This window comes from Syngnathoides biaculeatus, chromosome 2 (assembly GCF_019802595.1).
Source record: "Syngnathoides biaculeatus isolate LvHL_M chromosome 2, ASM1980259v1, whole genome shotgun sequence".
Classification (NCBI taxonomy): Eukaryota; Metazoa; Chordata; class Actinopteri; order Syngnathiformes; family Syngnathidae; genus Syngnathoides; species Syngnathoides biaculeatus.
Genome location: NC_084641.1, coordinates 23,616,061 through 23,636,526, shown reverse-complemented (window position 1 = coordinate 23,636,526; position 20,466 = coordinate 23,616,061). Strand labels below are relative to the sequence as shown.

The following is a 20,466-nucleotide window of genomic DNA, read 5'->3' as shown; positions in this document are numbered from 1 at the left end:
ATGTTGTATACACTGCACTCTATGACGAGATTTTTCCCACTGTTTCATGTTGAGACCTTGTTTTTCTCAATACAGTAATTATATTAATTTTATCAGAAGTGACTGACGGCCAGTTCAGAGTGTAGTCTGCCTTTCGCACAACAGTAGCTAGGATAGGCTCCTTGTGAGGATAAGCGGCTTGGAAAACGGACACGGACATTGCGTGACCGAGTTTGTTGAAGACTCTAAATTGCCCATAGGAGTGAATGTGAGTGTGAGTGGTTTTGCCCTGCGATCGACTGGTGGGCAGCTCAGAATGTACACCCCTAGATAGCTTGTACATGCTCCAGCACTCCCACAACCCTCGTGAGGATAAGCGGTACTGAAAATGGATGGATAGTTGTAGATGTGTGTAAAGAAAATAAAGATTAACTCCAGTTGTAGTTAGAAAATGTGTCTTGGATGACATAACAAGCATCATGCTTTTGGTGAATATTTTTTATATCTATATTTTTTTTCGGTAATCAGAACGAGAACAAGTGTTTTTATTGATTTTTTTTAGTTAATATTATTTGCCACGAATGGGACGAGCCTAAAGGGAGATTATTTACCAATTAATTGCATCCAGTTTCTTTAAAATGTAAGATAACAGCAAAGTTTCACTTGTTGTAATTAGTGCAGTGCAGTAAGAGGTTTTTCTTGATTTTTTTGTGATTTCACTAAAAACCTTGGTCGTGTAACTTGTAGACGGTCCCTGGCGAATGTCAGACGAAATAGCATTTTTTTTCTCGCCAGGTCAATTTCGTCCATTTCACAAAATAGACGTCGCTCTTATGTTTGTCTTCTTGATTTATTATAAAGCCTTCCGCCAATGCATATGTTGTATTTCTGCCGAATTAAGTGCCGCAGAATTAGTTGCGTCAACATAAATGAGGCAATGAGTGACGTCTGTGGAGTCACGTGATGTTTATGGCTGACACGCCTTTCCTGTGAACAACTTTGGGTGATAAAAATTCACCATCTTGAAACAGCATTTCATTCCGGAACTGACCTTTGGGGTGAGTTACACTACATTCTTACCACACTCGTTTGTCTGGTTTTGTCAATTTTATTAGCCACATTTTCAACTAGTTACACCGACAGAGGCGTACGACATTCAATATGGCGCCCACGAAACTGAACGGTTTTTGGTGTTTGCTTAGTTGACAGCTGCTAGCGCGACCTTCAACTAAATAGTGCAGTTCCGAATAAATATTGCCACGGGGTGATGTTCACGAGATAGAATGAAACGTAGTTATAGTTTCCCTCGCCGTTAACGCGTTAGTTAAATCGGCCGGAAGTCAATGTGTGTCGGTATCTTGTATTAAACCACAGGAATATAAGGAAATAATGTCTTAATCTCTATCCAAGTCCGTCTTTAAGGTGCCTGCTTTCTAATATGTGTACACAGTATACGTAATACTGTCCTAATCGACACTTTAACTTGAACACTGGTTAGTGTGTCTATTCGAATCATCTCGCATTAAGTCTCTGACGTTTACTTAACCAAGATCAAAATACAACGTCGAAAGATTTAAATTTAAGGGAATTACCTTTTAATATGCTCCATCATTAATTGTGTCGTGTGTTTTCAAGCTTGAATGACTTGAATTTAATAATGCAATTTATAATAAAATTACTGTTATCCATCCCTCCATTTTCTGAGCCGCTCATCCTCACGAGGTTCACGGGAGTGCTGGAGCCTATCCCAGCTGGCGGCGGGGTACACCCTGAACTGGTTGCCAGTCAATCGTAGGGCAAATGGAGACAAAACAGCCCGCACTCACAATTGACCCCTCCGTACAGGGCACTTAACCACGCCTCCTGAAGTGACGTCACGCCACGTGCGCTGACGTAAGACAAACAGTAAAAATGGCAAATACAATACATTCTGAACTGAGACAGACTCCATGCTTCTGATTTCATTCAATCATTCACACGTAGCAATGTTATGCTAGCGGAGAATGTCTCATTCATTTACACGAGATGCGTATTAAAAATCAAATATAGGGCATATCTTCGTGCAAACACAGTCTGGTTAAGATTCTGGCCGCGAGCCAGCAACAAATCGATACGTTGGTGCAGTCCGATCATCGCTATATATCGCTCAACAAAGAATAAGTGTGTCAATCGTTCACACGTAGCGGTGTTATGCTAGCGGAGAACGTCTCATTCATCTATATGAGACGTGTATTAAAAATCAAATTTAGGGCATATCTTCGTGCAAACACAGTCTGGTTAAGCTTCTGGCCGCGAGCCAGCAAGAAAGCGACACGTTTGTGCAGTCCGATCATCGCTAAATATCGCTCAACAAAGAATAAGTGTGTCAATCATTCACACGCAGCAGTGTTATGCTAGCGAAGAACTTCGAATTCATTTATACGAGACATGTATTGAAAATCAAATATAGGGCAAACCTTCGTGCAAACATATGTGTTCCGGTTGGTATTAGATGGATTTAGTTGATGATGCGGTCTTCCACAAAGTTTGATCCATCGAAGGCATTTTTCGTACTGGGTCTTCGGTTTTGGAAAGGGTACGAATCGAACTCCACCAACTAGCCTTTCAGGATACCTGTCGTCACTATTACAAAGTCCGTGACTACACCTCTTAACCATATTTTTTGTTAAATAACCCAAATACGCGATAAAACGCTAACTAAATCCATACTGGACCATGCAATGTTGCCTGAGAAAATGGCGGGAGCAAAAACGGGCTTTGGTTTATGCAGATCTCTGGCCTCTGATTGCGCAGTGACGCGGATTGCGCAATATCCACGGAGGGGTCAATTACACTTAGGGGCAATTTGGACTTTCCAATGAATGCATGTTTTTTGGGAAACTGGAGTCCACAGAGAAAACCCACACAGGCACGGGGAATACATGCAAAGTCCACATAGGTGGGGACTGGGATTTGCACCACGGTTCTCAGGACTGTGAGGTCAACGCGCTAAAGCTACCTACTGTGCCATCGTTATTATTTAGCTCATAAGTATTTTTCCACGTTGGAGGTTCCCACAAGCTTCGTGAGGATAAGCAGCTCGGATAATGGATGGACAGTGTTTTTGTGGGACATACTTCCTGATACAACCCACCCAGTTTAGTTTCAACTTTAGTAAATGAAATTTTGCAATTTCCCCACATGCACACACAGCTTGTAGCTGAAATATTGGCGCAATTCATTAAAGGTCCCATGCCAATTTTATTTATTTTTTTTTTTGTTTGTTTTTGACATCCTTTTGTCGGGTTTGGAACATAATTTGTGTTGCAAATACCTCTGGATTTCTCCTGAATATCTGACATGTGAATAAACTTTGCTCTGAATGGATTTCTGTTCTTCTTAAATTAACTAAGGAAAGCAGCTTCGGGCGGTACTAACAAAAGACAAAGCGCTCATTATAAACAAAGTGAAAGGAAAAATATTAATTATTTGTACCACAAAACAATATTAAATGCCGATATTGCTTGGAGCTGGAGAGCAATGAGGGACAGGAAAAGAAGCATCCAGCACAAGGGTTGTGAATCTAGGTGCTTGCTTTTGTCCGCTGCTGTTGGGCGTGGGCCTGTTCTTCCATTGTTTTTGCCACTTTTTCTTTGGTATGGGAAGACTGGGCGTCAGGGGATTTTGAGTTTGGGTGGTTCTGAGGCAGGTCGGGGGTGGATGTGTGTGTGTGTGTGTGTGAGGGGTGTTGCTCCCTTCCTCCCCACCCTTCCTCTGTGCGCAACTCTGTACACCAGTTGACTTACATGGATGTTATGCTCTCCATTAACTAATAAGTAAAACATGAGACTTGAATAACGTGGGATGGAATCATTTCTAATGAAGCGGTTTATACTAACGTAGCAACTCATAGGTTCTTAAAGGTGTCTCGACAGTTTAAAAAAAATAAAATTGAATACATCTCCCTATATCACTTGGTAGGATCACTGTCTTGCTCAATTTCCCATATCATGTCTTCCCTTTTCTTTCCTTTCCCATATCGTGTCTTCCCTTTTTTGTCCTTTCTGTTTCTGGGAGCCACGGGCTCCGGCCGTGAGCCGAGCTTCAACGTCCAGGGAGGCCTTTAGCCTAGCTTGGACGTCCGGGGCTAACGAAGCGGGCGGAGGCTGTTCGCCCCGGACGCCCAAGCTCGGCTAAAGGCCTCCCCGGACGTCGAAGCTCGCTCGTCAGACTCTGCGTCATTCCCGTCCGAAGAACCATCCGCGGCTGCCGGCCCGGAGCTCCCGGGGGCCTTTGTTTACGCACTTATGTCCCGCGCGTGGGTCTCAGAGTAGTCAGACTCCGCATCATTCCGCCCGAAGAACCATCTGAATATTCAACATTAATTACAGCCACAAGGTTCAAATCTGTATGGAAGTATTCCTCCGTCTTCCCGATCAACCGATACTGCTATTTTTTTTCATCAGATGAGGATAAATACGAGAAATCGGCGACGGGCATAAATGGTGTCCCATGTAATCGAGCCTTTGTTGCGGCACGGTACACGTCACATCCGTGCACGTAGGTCATGTGACTCGGGGAAAATGGCAGCGCCCCTGAAAATTCGGAATTGTTGAATTTTTATTTATTATTATTATTATTATTTTTTTTTTTAAATCTTCTCAAAACACTATTAAATGAGAGACGATTTAACATCACATTGTCAAAATGGGGTATATATTACATGACCTATTGAATACATTGTTAATGCAAACCAGTGGAATTCCACTTGAATAAAAACAAATGCATTGATGGAAATGTTTAGTTTTAAAATAAATACCTACCATAATTGAGTATAAGGTGCTTGAAAACAAGTACACTTATCATAGCCATCGGTTCACTTTCAGTTCATTAAAAATGCTGCGGTGGTTATTAATTACAATGTGTGATGTAAACTGCAATGGACTCAGAAAGCCAAAAGCCTGTGGATGTCTAGTCTTTTCTTTTGTTTGTTTGTTATTGGTTGGGGGTGCAGAATTTCTTTTTCTTTTCAGAGAGCGTTTGTAACCACTGCTGTACACTGTAATATTGATTTTAACATTTTCTTTTTAACCAGATATTTATCGTTGCCCGGCCTGATAACGTCATGGGTGTCTCCTTATTTATTTTACCATTCTTTGTGGGCCTTGCCGTGATTGCTCAAGGTGAGTGACAGCATTCTGTTAATGTTAGCGTTAGTGTTGGTTCTTATCCATTTTTTTTTTTTTAATTACAGCTCAAGACTGTTCCAGACCCACTTTAGGTGACAACATGACCTTGAAGGACACTGATATACTTAAAGACACATTTCCGGATGGGAGCGATGCTGCTCTTGAGTGTTCTGTGGGTTACATGAGGGCTCTTGGGAGTTTATCCATCACTTGTACAGCTGGTGTCTGGAGTAGCGTGACACTGCAATGCCAGAGTGAGACTTTTTACGTTTTATCTGAGGCGAATGCTTTGTGATTCGGTGTTTTCTGATGCTGTACGATTAACCAGCCTCTTAATCCTCTTTTCAGGGAAGAACTGTGGCCCCGCAGAAGACGTGGCAAATGGCTATCTTGATTATTCACAGGGGACTCTGTTTGGTGATACAGTAAACATTCGTTGCAAACCCGGGTAAGAAATATTCAGTCACTGCTCACTTTGTGGCTTAGAATGAGTTTTTCAGTCAGTTTGACTCCATTAAGGGGGTATAAGGGTAGAACTAAAAATAATCCTAATGGGATTTCAATCTTATAATGTTAAGTAATTCATCCTGTGACAGGAATTAATTTCTACTCTTTGATTTCCCATATGAATATGAACGCAGCACCAGACTACCAGCAACTGTCTGTTGAGTGATCTGGGATGAATTAGTCATCTTTTTTCTTTTAAATGTGTGAGATGCGTTATCAACAGTATTAATAAAATGTTATGGCATCCATCATTGAGCATTTATTTTAGTTAGATTAGGGATTCTGTTCTGAAAATTACAGGGACCAGGACAAGTGTGTCTACATCAGCACATGCACAATGATTATTATTTATCATTGTTGCTCAGACAGTTTTTTTGAAAAACAATACAAGTACAAACCTAACAAAATATGAATACAGATAATTCCCAATATTTTGAGCATATGGGTAGCAGCAAATTGGTGGTGCACGTTGTACATCGGTAGAAAGGTTTTCCTATATATATATATATATATATATATATATATATATTTTTTTTATTTTTTTACATTTTTTTTAAATTTTTTCATTTATAATACTTTTTGGGTGGGGGGGGGTCAACTTTGGGGATGCGCATTATACTTCAGGACGCATTATACTCCAGAAATTAGGGTATTTATTTATTTATTTATTTTTCCCCCTGCAGTGTCGCCCTTCTTATTTGTTTGATTACGCAAGGAGGTGCTTCTCATAAATAACTGATGAAAGCAAAGAAGTCTTTAGCACGCCAGCCCCTCTTTGCTTCTCACAACGCTTGTGTGGGCTTTCTCCGGGTACTCCGGCTTCCTCCCACGCTCCAAAAACACGCATGTTTCTATAAATCTGTGTGTGAGTGTTGAATGGTCTACTTTTATACAGTATGTCCCTGATGATGAACTGTGCTCAGGTCACCTAGAGTTGGCTCCATCCAGTTCGCTATGACCCATTTGTTAATATGCTGGCTTCTAACTTGATACCAATTCTTGTTTTCTTAGTTTCATATTGGTTGGTGACTCTGGACGCATTTGTTTAGCGAGTGGGAAGTGGAAAGGCCACCCACCATCATGTGAAGGTACTGATTTTTTTATTTTTTTATTTTTTTTTTTTATTTTTTTTTTTATTTTTATTTTATTTTATTTTTTTTTGGTTGTCATTTTTTTTTTTAGTTGCTTGACCAGTTATGATAATGGGAATGACTTTTAATAGTTGACCAACTTGACATTTTTCACTTGCAGTGGTGACCTGCAACCCTCCTCAAGAGTTGGCTCAAGGCTCCTACAGCCCCATAAAAGAGAGCTATAAATATGAAGATGTCGTACAGTACACATGTATCAAAGACTATGTCCTCAATGGATCCAAAGTAGCATCGTGCGCCGCTGACCAGCAATTCAAACCGGATCCTCCTGTTTGTATCAGTGAGTCTCTCCTTACCACTCACCGACCCCTTTTCCCATATAATCAATAATTGATTATTTCCTCTTTCTGCAGAGGTTAACTGTCAAGATATCAAGATTCAAAACGCCGAGTTGCTTTCGGGTGCCCGACCTCCGTATGGGCATAAGGCATCTGTGACGTTTCAATGCCGTTCTGGATATAAGATGGTTGGATCTGCCACCCTGACGTGTGACATCAACAGCCAATGGTCACCGAAACCACCAACTTGTCAGCGTAAGTCATTTCCTGGCCTATGGCATGCAAGGGGATATCAAGTTTTAAGTGGAGGTTTTTACTCTGTTCATGTTATAGAAACATTTGTTTGACCATCGGCATGTTTTTAATCAACCCAGCTCATTGTTTATTGTTGATGGGTTGTTGGCCTACAGCACGTCGTGGGCCTTTGTTGACAGAGGAACCATGTTAAAAAAAAAAACATTCATTCGTCTATACCGCCTGGGTCAGGATTGTTCTAGAACCTATGCCAGCTGACCCTGGTCTGGAGGAAGTGTACAATTTGAACTGGTCACCAGCCAATCCCGCTAAAAACAGACAATATTGAGTCCTTCTCTCATGAACTAAGTGTACCAGTTAACATTTTCAACACATGATGGAGGGGAAACAAAACCTAGGCTGACACATAGACCTTGCCATCTAGCTCAATTTTTGCATTGCCAAAACTATTACTCTTCAGGATACAAGCCATTAACATTGTATCATTAAAAAGAGAAACCCATTTTCATTTTAAACTGGTCAGTAGTACATAAAAAAAAAAAAAAAAAATTGCAGCTCTAAATGGGGACTCGGCAATAGTTTAATTTCATGAACAAGAAAAAAATGTAATTGACTGACTTTGGACATGTGTGTGTGTGTGTGTGTGTGTGTGTATATATATTTTTTTTTTTATTTTTTTTTTAAACCGACGGAGCTCAGAAAATGAATAGAAATTTGGCATTAGACAACAGGTTGTGGTTATTTCCGCTTTCACCCCTCATTTGTAAAGACCCTAATGTGGATTCTGAGATTTCTTTCTAAACCCATGGTTGAAAATAATTGCTGAAAATCTGCAAAGATTTATAAAATTCAGTATGTAGTGCTCAGTTGTAAAGTGTTTTAAAACTGTTTCCTGCTATTTTAGACTTTTTCGGCAGTCATATATGACGAGTCGACCGCGCTCGCCCGCCTTCGTGCTTGCAAATCTGCAGAGTGTAGTCTTGTGTAGTCTTGACATTAATTTACGTGTTTTTCATAAACATTAACAAAACAAGCCTGCTCCTAAACAATCAGTATTCACCTGGAAACAGGAAATGCAAGTTAACCGTTCTGAGCACGTACGGAAGTGATGCCAAAAGCGCATGTTCCGAATTGCTTCACGTACTGCGAGCGCATTCACGTCGAAAGTCGTCAACATAATGAGGCCTGTCAAAGGAAATTCAGTTACACCAGGGTTGCTCAATGCGTCAATGGCGAGGCAGTGTGACTGCGTGACAGCCCCCCCCCCCCCCAAAAAAAAAAATGACGTTAGCTTCTCATCCACCTCGTCGGTTGATTCAAGTGTGTCCAATAGATCGAACGCATGCACATAAAGGCGCGTTCTAGCAAGCCGGCCTCCTCTTTACGGCAGTCCCGTGGTACGTGCCACCCCCACCCCCCCACAACAATACGTCACGATTGCCGACAGAAATGTTTGTTCCAATGTATCGCTAGTTTGTTGCGTCGAACGCCGATTATGTTGCACTAAACTTTCAGCATTTTCAAAACATTGCGGGTACAGACCGTTCGTGTTCATTCCTTGACAGGCCAGTGCATTTAACTTTTCTTCAGATAAAGTTTGTCAGATCAAGAATTTTTATTGATGAAAAATTTAAGATACCGTTTTACATCATGTTCTACTAATATCAGTTGAAATTGGAAATGATCATTTCTGAGTTTGAAATGTTTGTTTTCTATTTTAGTTATGTATTTGTTTATTTTATTTTGAATTTACAGTTATGTTATATTAATCCAGTAAGTTATTTTAAGGTTTTGAGAGTCCATCCTTAACCACACCTGCAACTTTATCTGCGGGCATGATTGACCACACCTGTACATTTTTCAAATGTGATTGTTTTTTGGGCATTTCTAAAATGGTACCCAGTGACCCCCGCTCCCCCAAAAATTCCTTGTTGGCATCACCGGCACAATTAATGATCATCACAAGGCCCTGACATCGCAAGGTAGTTGAAAAGCCTGTGATGGCTACTTGATTTACTCCAGTCTAGCTGATATATTTTTGAGGTTCATATATAGGATAGTGTAAGACTAACCCTAAGAAGGATGGTCGAATAGTAGTGGTAGAATTCTTAATTTTTGTTTTTTTATGCTTTTCAAGTGTGATACACTTTTTTTTTTTTTTTTTAAAGCAGTCTTTGGTGTGTCCGTTTTAAGACGTTATTTTTACTTTACAGGGACTTGAGTTGGTTTTTGCCTTGGACTCGAACATATTGACTGAATTTTGAGAATTGTCACTGTTGTAATTCACTACGAATAAAAAGGGCCGTAACGGTCTCTTTGCTTCTACAGGAATAGAAACTCCAACCACCACAAAACCAAACGACAAAGAGACACCAAAAGGTATGTCTAAATATGGTACAAAAATGAAAATCCCATGTTTCTATTGGCTCTTTTTTTGTAGTATCGCCAATTCTTTAAATTCAAGGACCTCGATTTGGACAAGTCATATTTGCGTCAATATGCTGTAAAATCTCATTTATAACCTGTTTTGTAACATGCATTTTTGTATCTGTTTTAGTCCCTGGTGGACCAGATGACAATAGTAAGTAATGACTTCTGAATGTAAACCTTTAATTGGATTGAATAAGTTTGTGGTAAACTGCAGTTTTACATGCATCTTACACAGAGCTTTCTTGTGGTTTGTTTCAGAAAATAGTGGGAACCATTTGGGAACGTCTGTGGGTATTGCTGTTGCAGGTGAGTGTCACGTCAGTTCAACGACAACAAAAAACACAATTTTCCTTCATTTTTTTTTTTTTTAGACGTGTGAGGGCACAATATTTTCCCCTTTTGACATTAAAGGGCATGTTTGCCCGTGTGCATGCGTCTGCAAAGGCTAGGGGCTTCTCTGGCTGCGCATATTCTCTCGTAGACTTTACTGTATTGCATTTTGGCACCCTCGTGCCAGCTACGCAGGCTGGGTGGAGGAGCGCTGCAATGTATGTGTTCTCTGTTAAATCTGGACCGTCTGTACAGTACCCTGTGAAGGTGTAACATCATATGGCATCAGAATTTTGGAGGCAGTTACAATATGTATGCCATACCTCCTAATTATCATGGAGTTTTTTTTGTTTTGTTTTTAAATAGCACCAGCATTCATACTCTGAGGTTGTAAGGATGCTGTAGGCCAAGGGGTGTCAAACTCATTTTTATCAGAGTTGAGTCATTTGTCAGAGGACCATTACGACTGAAACCACGAAAATCTTTCATTGCCCCATCATTTTTACACATTAAATTTATCAACTAGTTTTGGAATCAGAAATCAAGGGGAATGGGTTTTTCAACTATTGTTGATGTTTGGTAACACAAAAATGCTTGCAGTATCTCAACATCATCATTTATGATGTAACAGTTTGAAATTTTGGTTCAAATTTGAAGAAAAATCATGGAAGTTGATACGTGATTTACCTTCGCGGGCCACATAAAATCGTGTGGCGGGCCGCATCTGGCCCTCCGGGCCTCGAGTTTGACACCTGTGCTGTAGGCTATCCCAGCTGACTGGGTGAGAAGCTTGATACACTCTGAACTGGTCGCTGGACAATCGCAGGGCACAAATAAACATACAAACCATTCACGTTTACACCTACGGAGATTTCAGTTGGCAGAGCATGGGTGGTTTTGGGATGTGGGCGGAAACTGGAGCGCATGGGGAGAACATGCAAACGCTTCATAAATGGGACCGGATTTGAACTTGTGTCCTCAGATCTGTGAAGCACATCTTCTACTGTGCTACTCCAGCAACATTCAGTCACAGATTGATAAATGTAAGTGAATTTGGGACAACAGGACACAAAATACAGGACAGCAGTATGTCAAAGGACAATCAATCGGCATTTAGAGGGAAGTTCTCTATTTTACAGCAGTTAAAGGGCAATATGGTCACAACACACTGTATTGTTTATTGAAGGGACAGTTGCTTACAATAATATATATATATATATATATATATATATATATTTTTTTTTTTTGCAATGTCCTCCCTTGTCCTAGGAGGGTGGGCAGTGTCACATTGAGGTGAGCATGTGATGCGCACTCTTACCCATTCACTTAACCAGTTGCGCGCATGAGCTCCCAATCAGTGACATCCTGTCAAAAATCAAAACGTGTAATTTTCAGTCATGAGCACAGTTTCGCCTACGAATGTGGCAATGGTTACCTTCCACAACCGCTCTTATGTGCAAATGAGCTGTGTCCGCATGGGGGCGTGGCAGAAGTCATTGCAGGAGAATCTGCGGCCTTAAAGGGAAATTCCGGCGCTTTTGATGAACAAGGTGAAAGATTTTCATGGTTTCACATTCATAACGGCCCTCTGAGGGAAACTGTCGGTAGCTCGCCGGAGCTCGCTCGTCAGACTCCGCGTCATTCCTGTCCGAAAACCATCCGAATATTCAAAAGTATTTACAGCCACAGGTTCAAATCTGTATGGACGTATTCCGTCTTCTTGATCAACCGATTCTGCTATTTCTTCTTCAGATGAGGATAAATATGAGAAATCAGCGCTGGCCATAATGGCGTCCCATGTAAGAGAGTCTTTGGTGCCGCGCCTATCACGTGACATCCGCGCACGTAGGTCATGTGACTCGCCAAAATAGCGGCGCCCCTGAAAATTTGTAATTGTCGATTCAAAATCTTCTCAAAACACCATTAAATGAGAGGGGATTAACATGACATTTTCAAGATGCAATACATATTACATGACCTATTGGATACATTGTTAAACCAAACCACCAGACTTTCCCTTTAAGGCATGGGTGTTGATCTCATTTTTTGTCGCGGGCCACATTGTAGTTACAGTTTCCCTCAGAGGGCTGTTATGATTGTGAAACCATGAAAATCTTTCACCTCATCATATTTACAGAGGAAATGAGCTAGTTTTGTAATCACAAATCAAGGGTATTGGGTTTTTGAAGTATTGCTGTTGTTTGGGCACAGAGTATTGCTTTCAATATCGCAATATTATCATGTATGATATGACAATTTGAAACTTAAGTACAGATTTTTTTTTTTTTTTTAATCATGAAAGTTGAGTCTCATTTTCCTTCGCGGGCCGTATGAAATCATACGGCGAGCCAGATTTGTCCCCCGGCCCTTGAGTTTGACACCTGTGCTTTAAAGTCATGTTTATTTCAAGAAAAGTGGGACGGGAGAGGGGGGGAGACTTCCACACAAAGTGGAGAATATGGCTACAAGTGTTTTTATCACGGTGTCTGGGGGTCTGACCGTTATATGGTATTTGCATATTCTTGAATTAAGTTGGAATGATGCCAGACATGGTAAGTCAAGTTTATTACAGCATACAATATGGAGGCATTTTCAGCTCTAGTTACAAAAGCCAAAAAGGAAGTTGCCATAACGTGCAGTTTTCATACTGCTGTGTTACAGGCCCGCACAGTTCATCAAATTTCAACCGTGGTCGGGATATTGGCCGACACGATAAAATCAGAATGATCTTTATTTGCCAAGTGTGTAACAACACACAAGGAATTTGTCTCCAGCAGTCGGCGCCGCCTTGGTACGACATTAAAGAACAAAGGCCAAGAGACATTCAGTTAATGGGAACTATTTCTTATCAGACTCACAAATGTGCAAGAGTGCACCAACGCCCCACATTATGTGAAGCGTGTACAGAGGGCCCTTACCCGATCATTGGTGATTTATTTATTTATTTATTTTTAAACGGTATGTCTTGTATTTAAAATGGGAGCACTGCTGCAGATGAAAAGTGTTTCATCTAGAGTACAGCAGTGCCTGCAACCGATCTTGTCTTTGTACTAAGACACTAGTCAGCCAGCCGCCAGGGGGGGGCAAAGGCATGGTGAAGGCTTCCTTAAGCACTGGGACTGCTCCAGTGCTAACTTTAAAATCCATCCATCTAGTTTCTGAGCCTCTTGCAGGGATGAGAATTTTCCGCCGATCGGAGGATTTCCGACTTTTTCAGATCAAAATGACCATTCTCGAGATAAGCGCAAATCCGTTGAGAATATTTCAGGGGGTAGGGTATCGTGCACCTGCCTCTCCGTGGTGGGCTCCGAGCTGCAAGTTCAGCTTAGTGCTAGCACAAGCACGACTATCATATGCCGTTCTAACTTGCTCGGTCGTGTAAATATTTGCATTTTGCGACATAAACATTAAAACTTGTTTGCGGCAGATGACTCGATTGGACATCAGAGTTATACAGTATAACGATCCAATCGTGTTAGTGGTTAATCGAGTTTCACCATTGCCATGTACATGTGTTCTCGGTTCTCAGAAATTGCAGTGCAACTTGTTAGTTACCCAAATGATGGCGCGAACTGAGCGACGGTGTGTTCATAGTTTTACGATGGCGAAAGTGTTAGGAAAAAAAAAAAGGATGAAGATCGAGCGAGGGCAATTGACAAGGATGCTGGAATCCAAAACTGTTTCAGATGGGCATGGCTTAAAAAAAGTGTAACCGTGCAGATAGGACTGAAACCGGTATCAACATGTCTAACCGAACACGTACAAAAAGTGGACATTCCCGGCAAAGTGCTGTGCACTCTGTGTTCCGATAGGAGCAAAAAAATATCCAGTAACATATATCCTATATGTGAATCTTTTTGGTATCACCAGGATTTCTGTGTGAATTGGTCATAAAATATATCTGATCATCTAAATAAAAACAGACACATTCTTCGTCAACCCATACCACACGGACAACTGTTTTAATTTGGACACGTCATTGAAACATTCAGTGCGGTGTAGAAAAGTATGCGACCCCGTGAGCTTATTACTCCTCCTTGCCTGAATGTTCCACTGCTGGCAAACTGTTGTGTGGACAGATTAAAAACAAAGTTGATTTATTTAGAAGGAATTGTGTGTGAAGAAGAGAAAGCACACTATCATCCAAACCTCATCTCAGGTTTTACGTCAGATGGGGCATCAGGATTTGGCACTGCTTTGGTACATCACAGGCCAATGCATTGGGTCTCATTTGCCAACTGTGCATACGTACAGATTTGTGCTTTCATCCTCCGCACGCCCGTTTGAGCCACAAATCTGTGGTTTATCAAAAAGTTGATACAGTAGACTGTTGATCACAGTTACAGTGAAGAAAATAAGTATTTGAACATCCTGTATTGCAATGTCTCCCACTTGGAAATCATGGAGGGGTCTGAAATTTTCATCCTAGGTGCATGTCCACTGTGAGAGATGATCTCAAAAGAAAAATCCAGAGATCGCAATATATGATTATTTTTTTTTTAACAATTAATTTGTGTGATACAGCTGCAAATAAGTATTTGAACGCCTGAGAAGGTTTCGGTCTGAAGACTGGCTAGGCCACGCCAGAACCTTGATATGCTTCTTGCGAAGCCACTCCTTGGTTTTCCTGGCTGTGTGTTCGGGTCATTGTCATGTTGAAAGACCCAGCCACGACCCATCTTCAATGCTCTGACTGAGGGAAAGAGGTTGTTCCCCAAAATCTCACAATACATGGCCACGGTCATCTTCTCCTTGATACAGTGCAGTTGTCTTGCCCCATGTGCAGAAAAATACCCCCAAAGCATGATGCTACCACCCACATGCTTCACAGTAGGGATGGTGTTCTTGGAATGGAACTCATCATTCGTCTTCCTCCAAACATGGTGAGTGGAATTATGACCAAAAAGTTCCATTTTGGTCTCATCTGACCACAAAACTTTCTCCCAAGACTTCTCTGTGTCATCCAAATGGTCATTGGCAAACTTATGACGGGCCTTGACATGTCCTGGTTTACAAGGGGGAACCTTCCGTGTCATTAAAGATTTCAAATCGTGACGTCTTAGTGCATTACCAACAGTCACCTTGGAAACGGTGGTCCCAGCTCTTTTCAGGTCACTGACCAAGTCCTGTCGTGCAGTCCTGGGCTGATTCCTCACCTTTCTCAGGATCATTGAGACCCCACGATGTGATATCTTGCACGGGGCTCCACTCCGATTGTGATTGACCGTCATGTTTCGCTTCTTCCATTTTCTAATGATTGCTCCAACAGTGGACCTTTTTTCACCAAGCTGCTTGGCAATTTCTCCTTAGCCCTTACCAGCCATGTAGAGTTTTACAGTTTTGTCTCTGGTGTCTTTGGACAGCTCTTTGGTCTTGGCCATGTTACAAGTTTGAGTCTTACTGATTTGTATGGGGCGGACAGGTGTCTTTATGCCGCTGACAACCTCACACAAGTGCATCGGATTCAGGATAATACATGGAGTGGAGGTGGAATTTTAAAGGTGGACTAACAGGTCTTTGAGGGTCAGAATTCTAGCTGATAGAGAGGTGTTCAAATACTTATTTGCAGCTGTATCACTAAAATAAATAATTAAAAAAATCATACATTGTGATTTCTGGATTTTTCTTTTTAGACTATCTCTCACAGTGGACAAGCACCTACGATGAAAATTTCAGACCCCTCTATGATTTATATGTGGGAGAACTTGCAATATAGCAGGGTGTTCAAATACTTATTTTCTTCACTGTATAACCGCTACTGGATGAAATGGACGGTCGGAAGTCAACGAACTGTGTCCAAGAATCGTGTCAGTTCCTCTGTTAAACAGCCGTTGATAGCGTCTGTTTGTTTCCAGACTTGGCTGCCGCTTTTTTGCCGGCGCTCTGGTGCAAGGCTGGTAGAGAATCAGACTGATGTAATTTCCTAGTCACAGATGTACCAAAAAAAAAAAAAAAAAAAATTCAAAAGGCTTGCCTCTGTGGCGGCCGTGTTGAATGTGGGCCATTCATGTGGTGACCAAGTCATGTTGTTCTGTTGGGGATAAGCGTTAAAAGAATCTTGCATAAGAATTTTGTACTGTACAGTAAGTACTATGGGTGTGTATGGCCTATTTTGGAAGACCCAACCACAAAGTAAATCCACGGAATGACTTCAAAAGAAAATGTGCTTTTGAAGTGGCCTCGTTTGATGACTAAACTCCAGAAAATGTTTATTGCTGCCAAAAGGGCCTCAACCAAACCACTTCCTAACTCAAAAAGTTTGGATAATTTTCCATTCTGCACTGTGGTGATTACATTGTTCTGTTAAAATTGCGTGTGTGGTGGTATTTTAAACCATTTTTTTTTTCATGACCATGCAGAAATCCAGATACAGTTATCATCAGGGGTATTCCTTTGCATTCACGATGATATGGTGTCAGTATTTTCAATTCAAATGATGTACACATTGTATTTGTTGGCCTGATCTTTGAGTCAAACCTGTTTGTTTTCTTCCTGCTCATCCAAGTCATCATTGGACTCGGGCTCCTCATTAGCGCTGGATGCTATTACTTTGGAGGCCTTGCATTCATCCGAAAAAAGAACAAAAATGGGTAAACTGTTCTTTTGTACAGCTACGCTCACTCTTTTCCGTGGCTTTGTTCTTTTAACACGAGACTTTTCATTTCACCGGGGCTTTCTTTATTTACTCAAAATAGCTGCTGTGTTTGATGATGCAAGTTTGAACTTTGAACGTTGGTGTTGTGTTGCTCTCTTTCTGGTTATTGATGGGACTAGAATTTGCCATCCCGGATTCATAGTAACCCCATCTGTGTGATTCAAGATTAATGGTATATTGTAATAGTGCGTTTGTCGAACTTGGAAGCACCGGTCGCACTCAGCTTTCTTTTGAGCTGCAACTTCCGCCTTTCAGTGCAATTGGAACTAGTCCACGCAAATAAACTAAATTGGTTCTTACCTCAAGTAAGCAGGATATAAAAGAAACCTTTTCAGGCAGCTGGGGAATGTTCAGTAATATAAAAAAAAAAAAAAAAACTGTGAAAACGCCATCTTGGTCTGCGGGCCCTGGACCTTTCCAACTGGCGATCTTGAGGTCCGACAGTTGCCATGTCCCACAAGCTTTACTGCTCACATCCAAAATGGCGACTGAACAGAACACCTTTGAAGCCGATTTCTCTATCGCGTATTCCAGATGATATTACGGTATGTTTTTTGCCAAATGCGTCAGACTTGTCCAAGAGAGTTCTACAGAGACGTCTCAACTATTTCACATGAGGATATGTATGCGGAATTAAGATTTTGGACGGAGCAGGATGCAATGTCAGAGTTACAGCGAAACGTTGGCGACCGATTGGGGGGGGGGGGGGGGGAAAGCCCCACAAACTTCATATTGAAATCCAACAGGATGAAATAGTGGAATCGTACTGCGCGTGTAAAGCAGGGTGAGTACTTTTTCCCTTGGAAAGATCACGAGTAATATCATTGGAGTCTTTATAAGTGAGTTCAGTTCGATTTTCTGCAAGTGCATTTAAACAAAGGAGATTAATTCAGTCAGTACCGTAGTCGCCAGATGAAAAAAGTTTTTGAATTCATTTTTCATTTTATATTAGCCTTTTTATGGGGTTAAACTCTCGACTCTTCGGCATAAAACATGACACACTTCGTTCAGCAGGTCAGTGATACGCTAGCAAAATGAAAGTTGTTCTCCTGCAATGTATAAAGTACTGATAATATTCAATCAAACTCAGAGAAGTGACTTCTCCCTCACTTACCTTCGAACATACAGCCTTGTGTTTGTTGATATTGTCCACATTGAGTTGTACGTGCGCTCTTCCACTAGCCTTAATCCATCGTAGACACTTCAACTGTGTTTTGACAAATGAATCAACTGGGCCCCTTGTAATCTAGCAAGATATCTTTCATCAGAATTGCACGTTCCCCAAGCGCATTTGAAGACGATTTTCTTCGTAACATTAACTTTCAAAGCGCACACTACTGACAACCAGCATTGCTTGTGAGACAATGTGGCGAGAGGGGCGTGTCAAGACAATGCGGATATCTGATTGGCTATTATTGTACGAGTGATTGACAGGTTGGAAAGGTCCATTCCTTATGTCAATCCCGAAATACAAATTCTCTATGCACTTGTAATTCACAAGACAATGCTATTTTATCCAAGACTGAAATTTACATTCTCCCTAGCTTGCCGCGCTTCGTTTGGAATTGTAAATCACGAAGGAAGCTGCTCAAAAGTCTTTCATGCCTCAGGGTTTCCGTTATGGCTTTTTTTGAGCACCCCAAACACATTTGCCGCGCTGCTTATTGGCGATTTAATAGGATGGCACCTTTCTGGACTTGCAGACTTGTGTTTTGGCTGTGTGTTTCTCTGGGAGTCTTCATTTCCGACTTCTTTTCTGGCTGCTCATAACATTGGCATCTGTGTTGACCGGTCATTACTGGATTGCAGCTATCGGAAAGGCCGCTCCAACGATGAGGCTACCAAAGATGGGGAGGGAGTGGTGCTTTCGGTAAGCCGCTAGGTGCACAAAGCTTCACTCCAAAAAGAATGTCCTGTTTGAACCCAAACTGGAATGACATTCATTTCACGATGCATCGTCATTCTTTGAGATGTTTTACCCCTGAAATGTTCAGAGGTTTTTTTTCCTCTTGAAGAGGGCTGTGGACGGTTTTTCCACATTCTAACTCATGTGATTTTTCTTTCCCAACCCACAGTGAGCGCAGGAGTCCTGTTGACACAACACTGCTGTAGGTGGGACGAGAACTGGTTCTGATGTCAGAGTTGAATGGCCGTCAAAAACGGTGTCTCACAATGGATCACCACCACGTTTCAGTTGTCAGTATACTTCAGTCCTGGAATTTGTCCGCGCACTTTTTTTCTTCAATATATAAAAATCCTTTTGCTTTTCTTCACTTCACTTCCAAACCTGTAATTTACTTTGAGCTGATAATTTTCTACTTAACACACTGAAATGCAAAAATCTAAGCTTCCAATAAGTCCAATTTGATTTGAAAGGGTCTGAAGCAATGAGTGCTTCCTTCAGGCTTGTCAGATTTTCCCCAATAGTCCCAATGGGATCTCTGAGGAAGACGTGTCTCGTCTTCTTTCTGCCTTCATGCACTTCAAGTGTTTTAGCTTGTGGCAAATATGTGTTTATTTTTTACTGCCAAAGACTTGCATTGCTACGAACCCCTTTTATTTGGTTTTGAGCAGTCAGAAGAGGCTTTGCTGTGGACCTGCGTCATCTTAACATTGAGGGAAAAGTTGTTTCACGAGAAGCAAAAGACTTAATGAATGTATTCTGAATCGTCACCGTTGGACTGTTAGCGATTTGTACGAACTTTGACACGTCCCCTATTTATTGTCTTGTAATTCTGCTTTCATAGAAACCAAATGATGAAATAAAAGATCTTAAAAGACTGCGTTTCTGGTCTTGGCTGCAGTGACTGTTGTGGTTTTTATGTGGTCCACACATATGCATGGAGAGAGGCTTTGTTGCCGAGGAATCGTTAAAATATTCTACTGAAAGAAAAGGGCAAGTGCCGCTTTAATTACTGCTAAAATAAAAATTTGTAATCAAGTCGCACTCAATGAGTAAAAACAGCAAATGAAGATTAAAAAAAAGACAAAGTAATTACGCAGCACACAGCGATCATCTGACATTGCATGCATATTTAAACTTTTGGTGATTTCCAGGGTTCATAGAAAACGATGTGCAGGATTGGACCATAAAGCCGTTGTCTGTTGAGATCCAACAGCGCCGCCTTGTGGGAGTAATGCTAACCGCTCAGTTAATAAGGTCAGTTTTATGGTGCAATATGTCACTGGGTAGTTTTAATAGGATTCCATGCCACTTGTGATTCTGCTGTTTCCACATTTCAAGTTTTTATTAGTAGTGGCAGACTCTTTTTTTTTTTTTTAAATGAACATGCACATTTTTCACTGAAGTTTATTGCATGTCACTGAGTGCAGAAATGGAACAAGTCTTAACTTGGACTTCAGTCACTTTCGTTCAATGTGAGACGAAATCTGTCCTTCACTGTAACCGATTTCAAATGGTGCTAGAAAAAAAAAAGCAGACTCTGAGCGCCAGAAGAAATCGGTCAACCTTGGAGAAAGGACAAAGGGCTCAGGCTGCCAAAACATCTCCGGCCACTTGAAACTGACCGAGTGGAACTTAGACTGGCAGGTGCCTCTCACCTCCCGCCCCAAGAACACTGATTTCAAATGGTGCTAGATGGATGATGATACTCTAAGCCACCATCTGAAGCCAGCTTCCAAGGGGGGCATGTCTGTCAGGAAACAACATCCAGCTATGGCGAGAAAGACCCTTGACTATTGAGAGTCCTGAA

General features: G+C 41.3%; 1 protein-coding gene across 3 annotated transcripts; it reads left to right on the top strand.

Moving 5' to 3' along the window:
* Positions 1-879: 879 nt before the first annotated feature.
* Positions 880-19,536, top strand: LOC133512481 (membrane cofactor protein-like). 3 transcript variants are annotated; one of them, XM_061842180.1, is made up of 13 exons: positions 880-1,037; positions 5,054-5,141; positions 5,213-5,401; positions 5,496-5,595; positions 6,666-6,742; positions 6,906-7,085; positions 7,159-7,338; positions 9,667-9,717; positions 9,896-9,919; positions 10,027-10,074; positions 16,604-16,688; positions 18,563-18,623; positions 18,829-19,536. In XM_061842180.1, exons 2-13 carry the CDS (start codon positions 5,084-5,086, stop codon positions 18,829-18,831), a joined length of 1,056 nt encoding a protein of 351 aa, XP_061698164.1. In that variant the 5' UTR covers positions 880-1,037; positions 5,054-5,083; the 3' UTR covers positions 18,832-19,536. The 3 variants fall into 3 exon arrangements, with proteins under 3 accessions (XP_061698164.1, XP_061698173.1, XP_061698181.1); XM_061842189.1 differs by lacking the exon at positions 18,563-18,623 and having other exon boundaries at positions 881-1,037; XM_061842197.1 differs by lacking the exons at positions 16,604-16,688; positions 18,563-18,623 and having other exon boundaries at positions 881-1,037.
* Positions 19,537-20,466: the final 930 nt, after the last annotated feature.

Bases quoted from the DNA above. Each gene is read 5' to 3' on its own strand.
- LOC133512481 (XM_061842180.1), top strand. From the start codon at position 5,084: ATGGGTGTCTCCTTATTTATTTTACCATTCTTTGTGGGCCTTGCCGTG. The intron at 6,743-6,905 runs GTACTGATTTTT...TTTCACTTGCAG, and splicing joins CCACCCACCATCATGTGAAG to TGGTGACCTGCAACCCTCCT. The intron at 7,339-9,666 runs GTAAGTCATTTC...TTGCTTCTACAG, and splicing joins GAAACCACCAACTTGTCAGC to GAATAGAAACTCCAACCACC.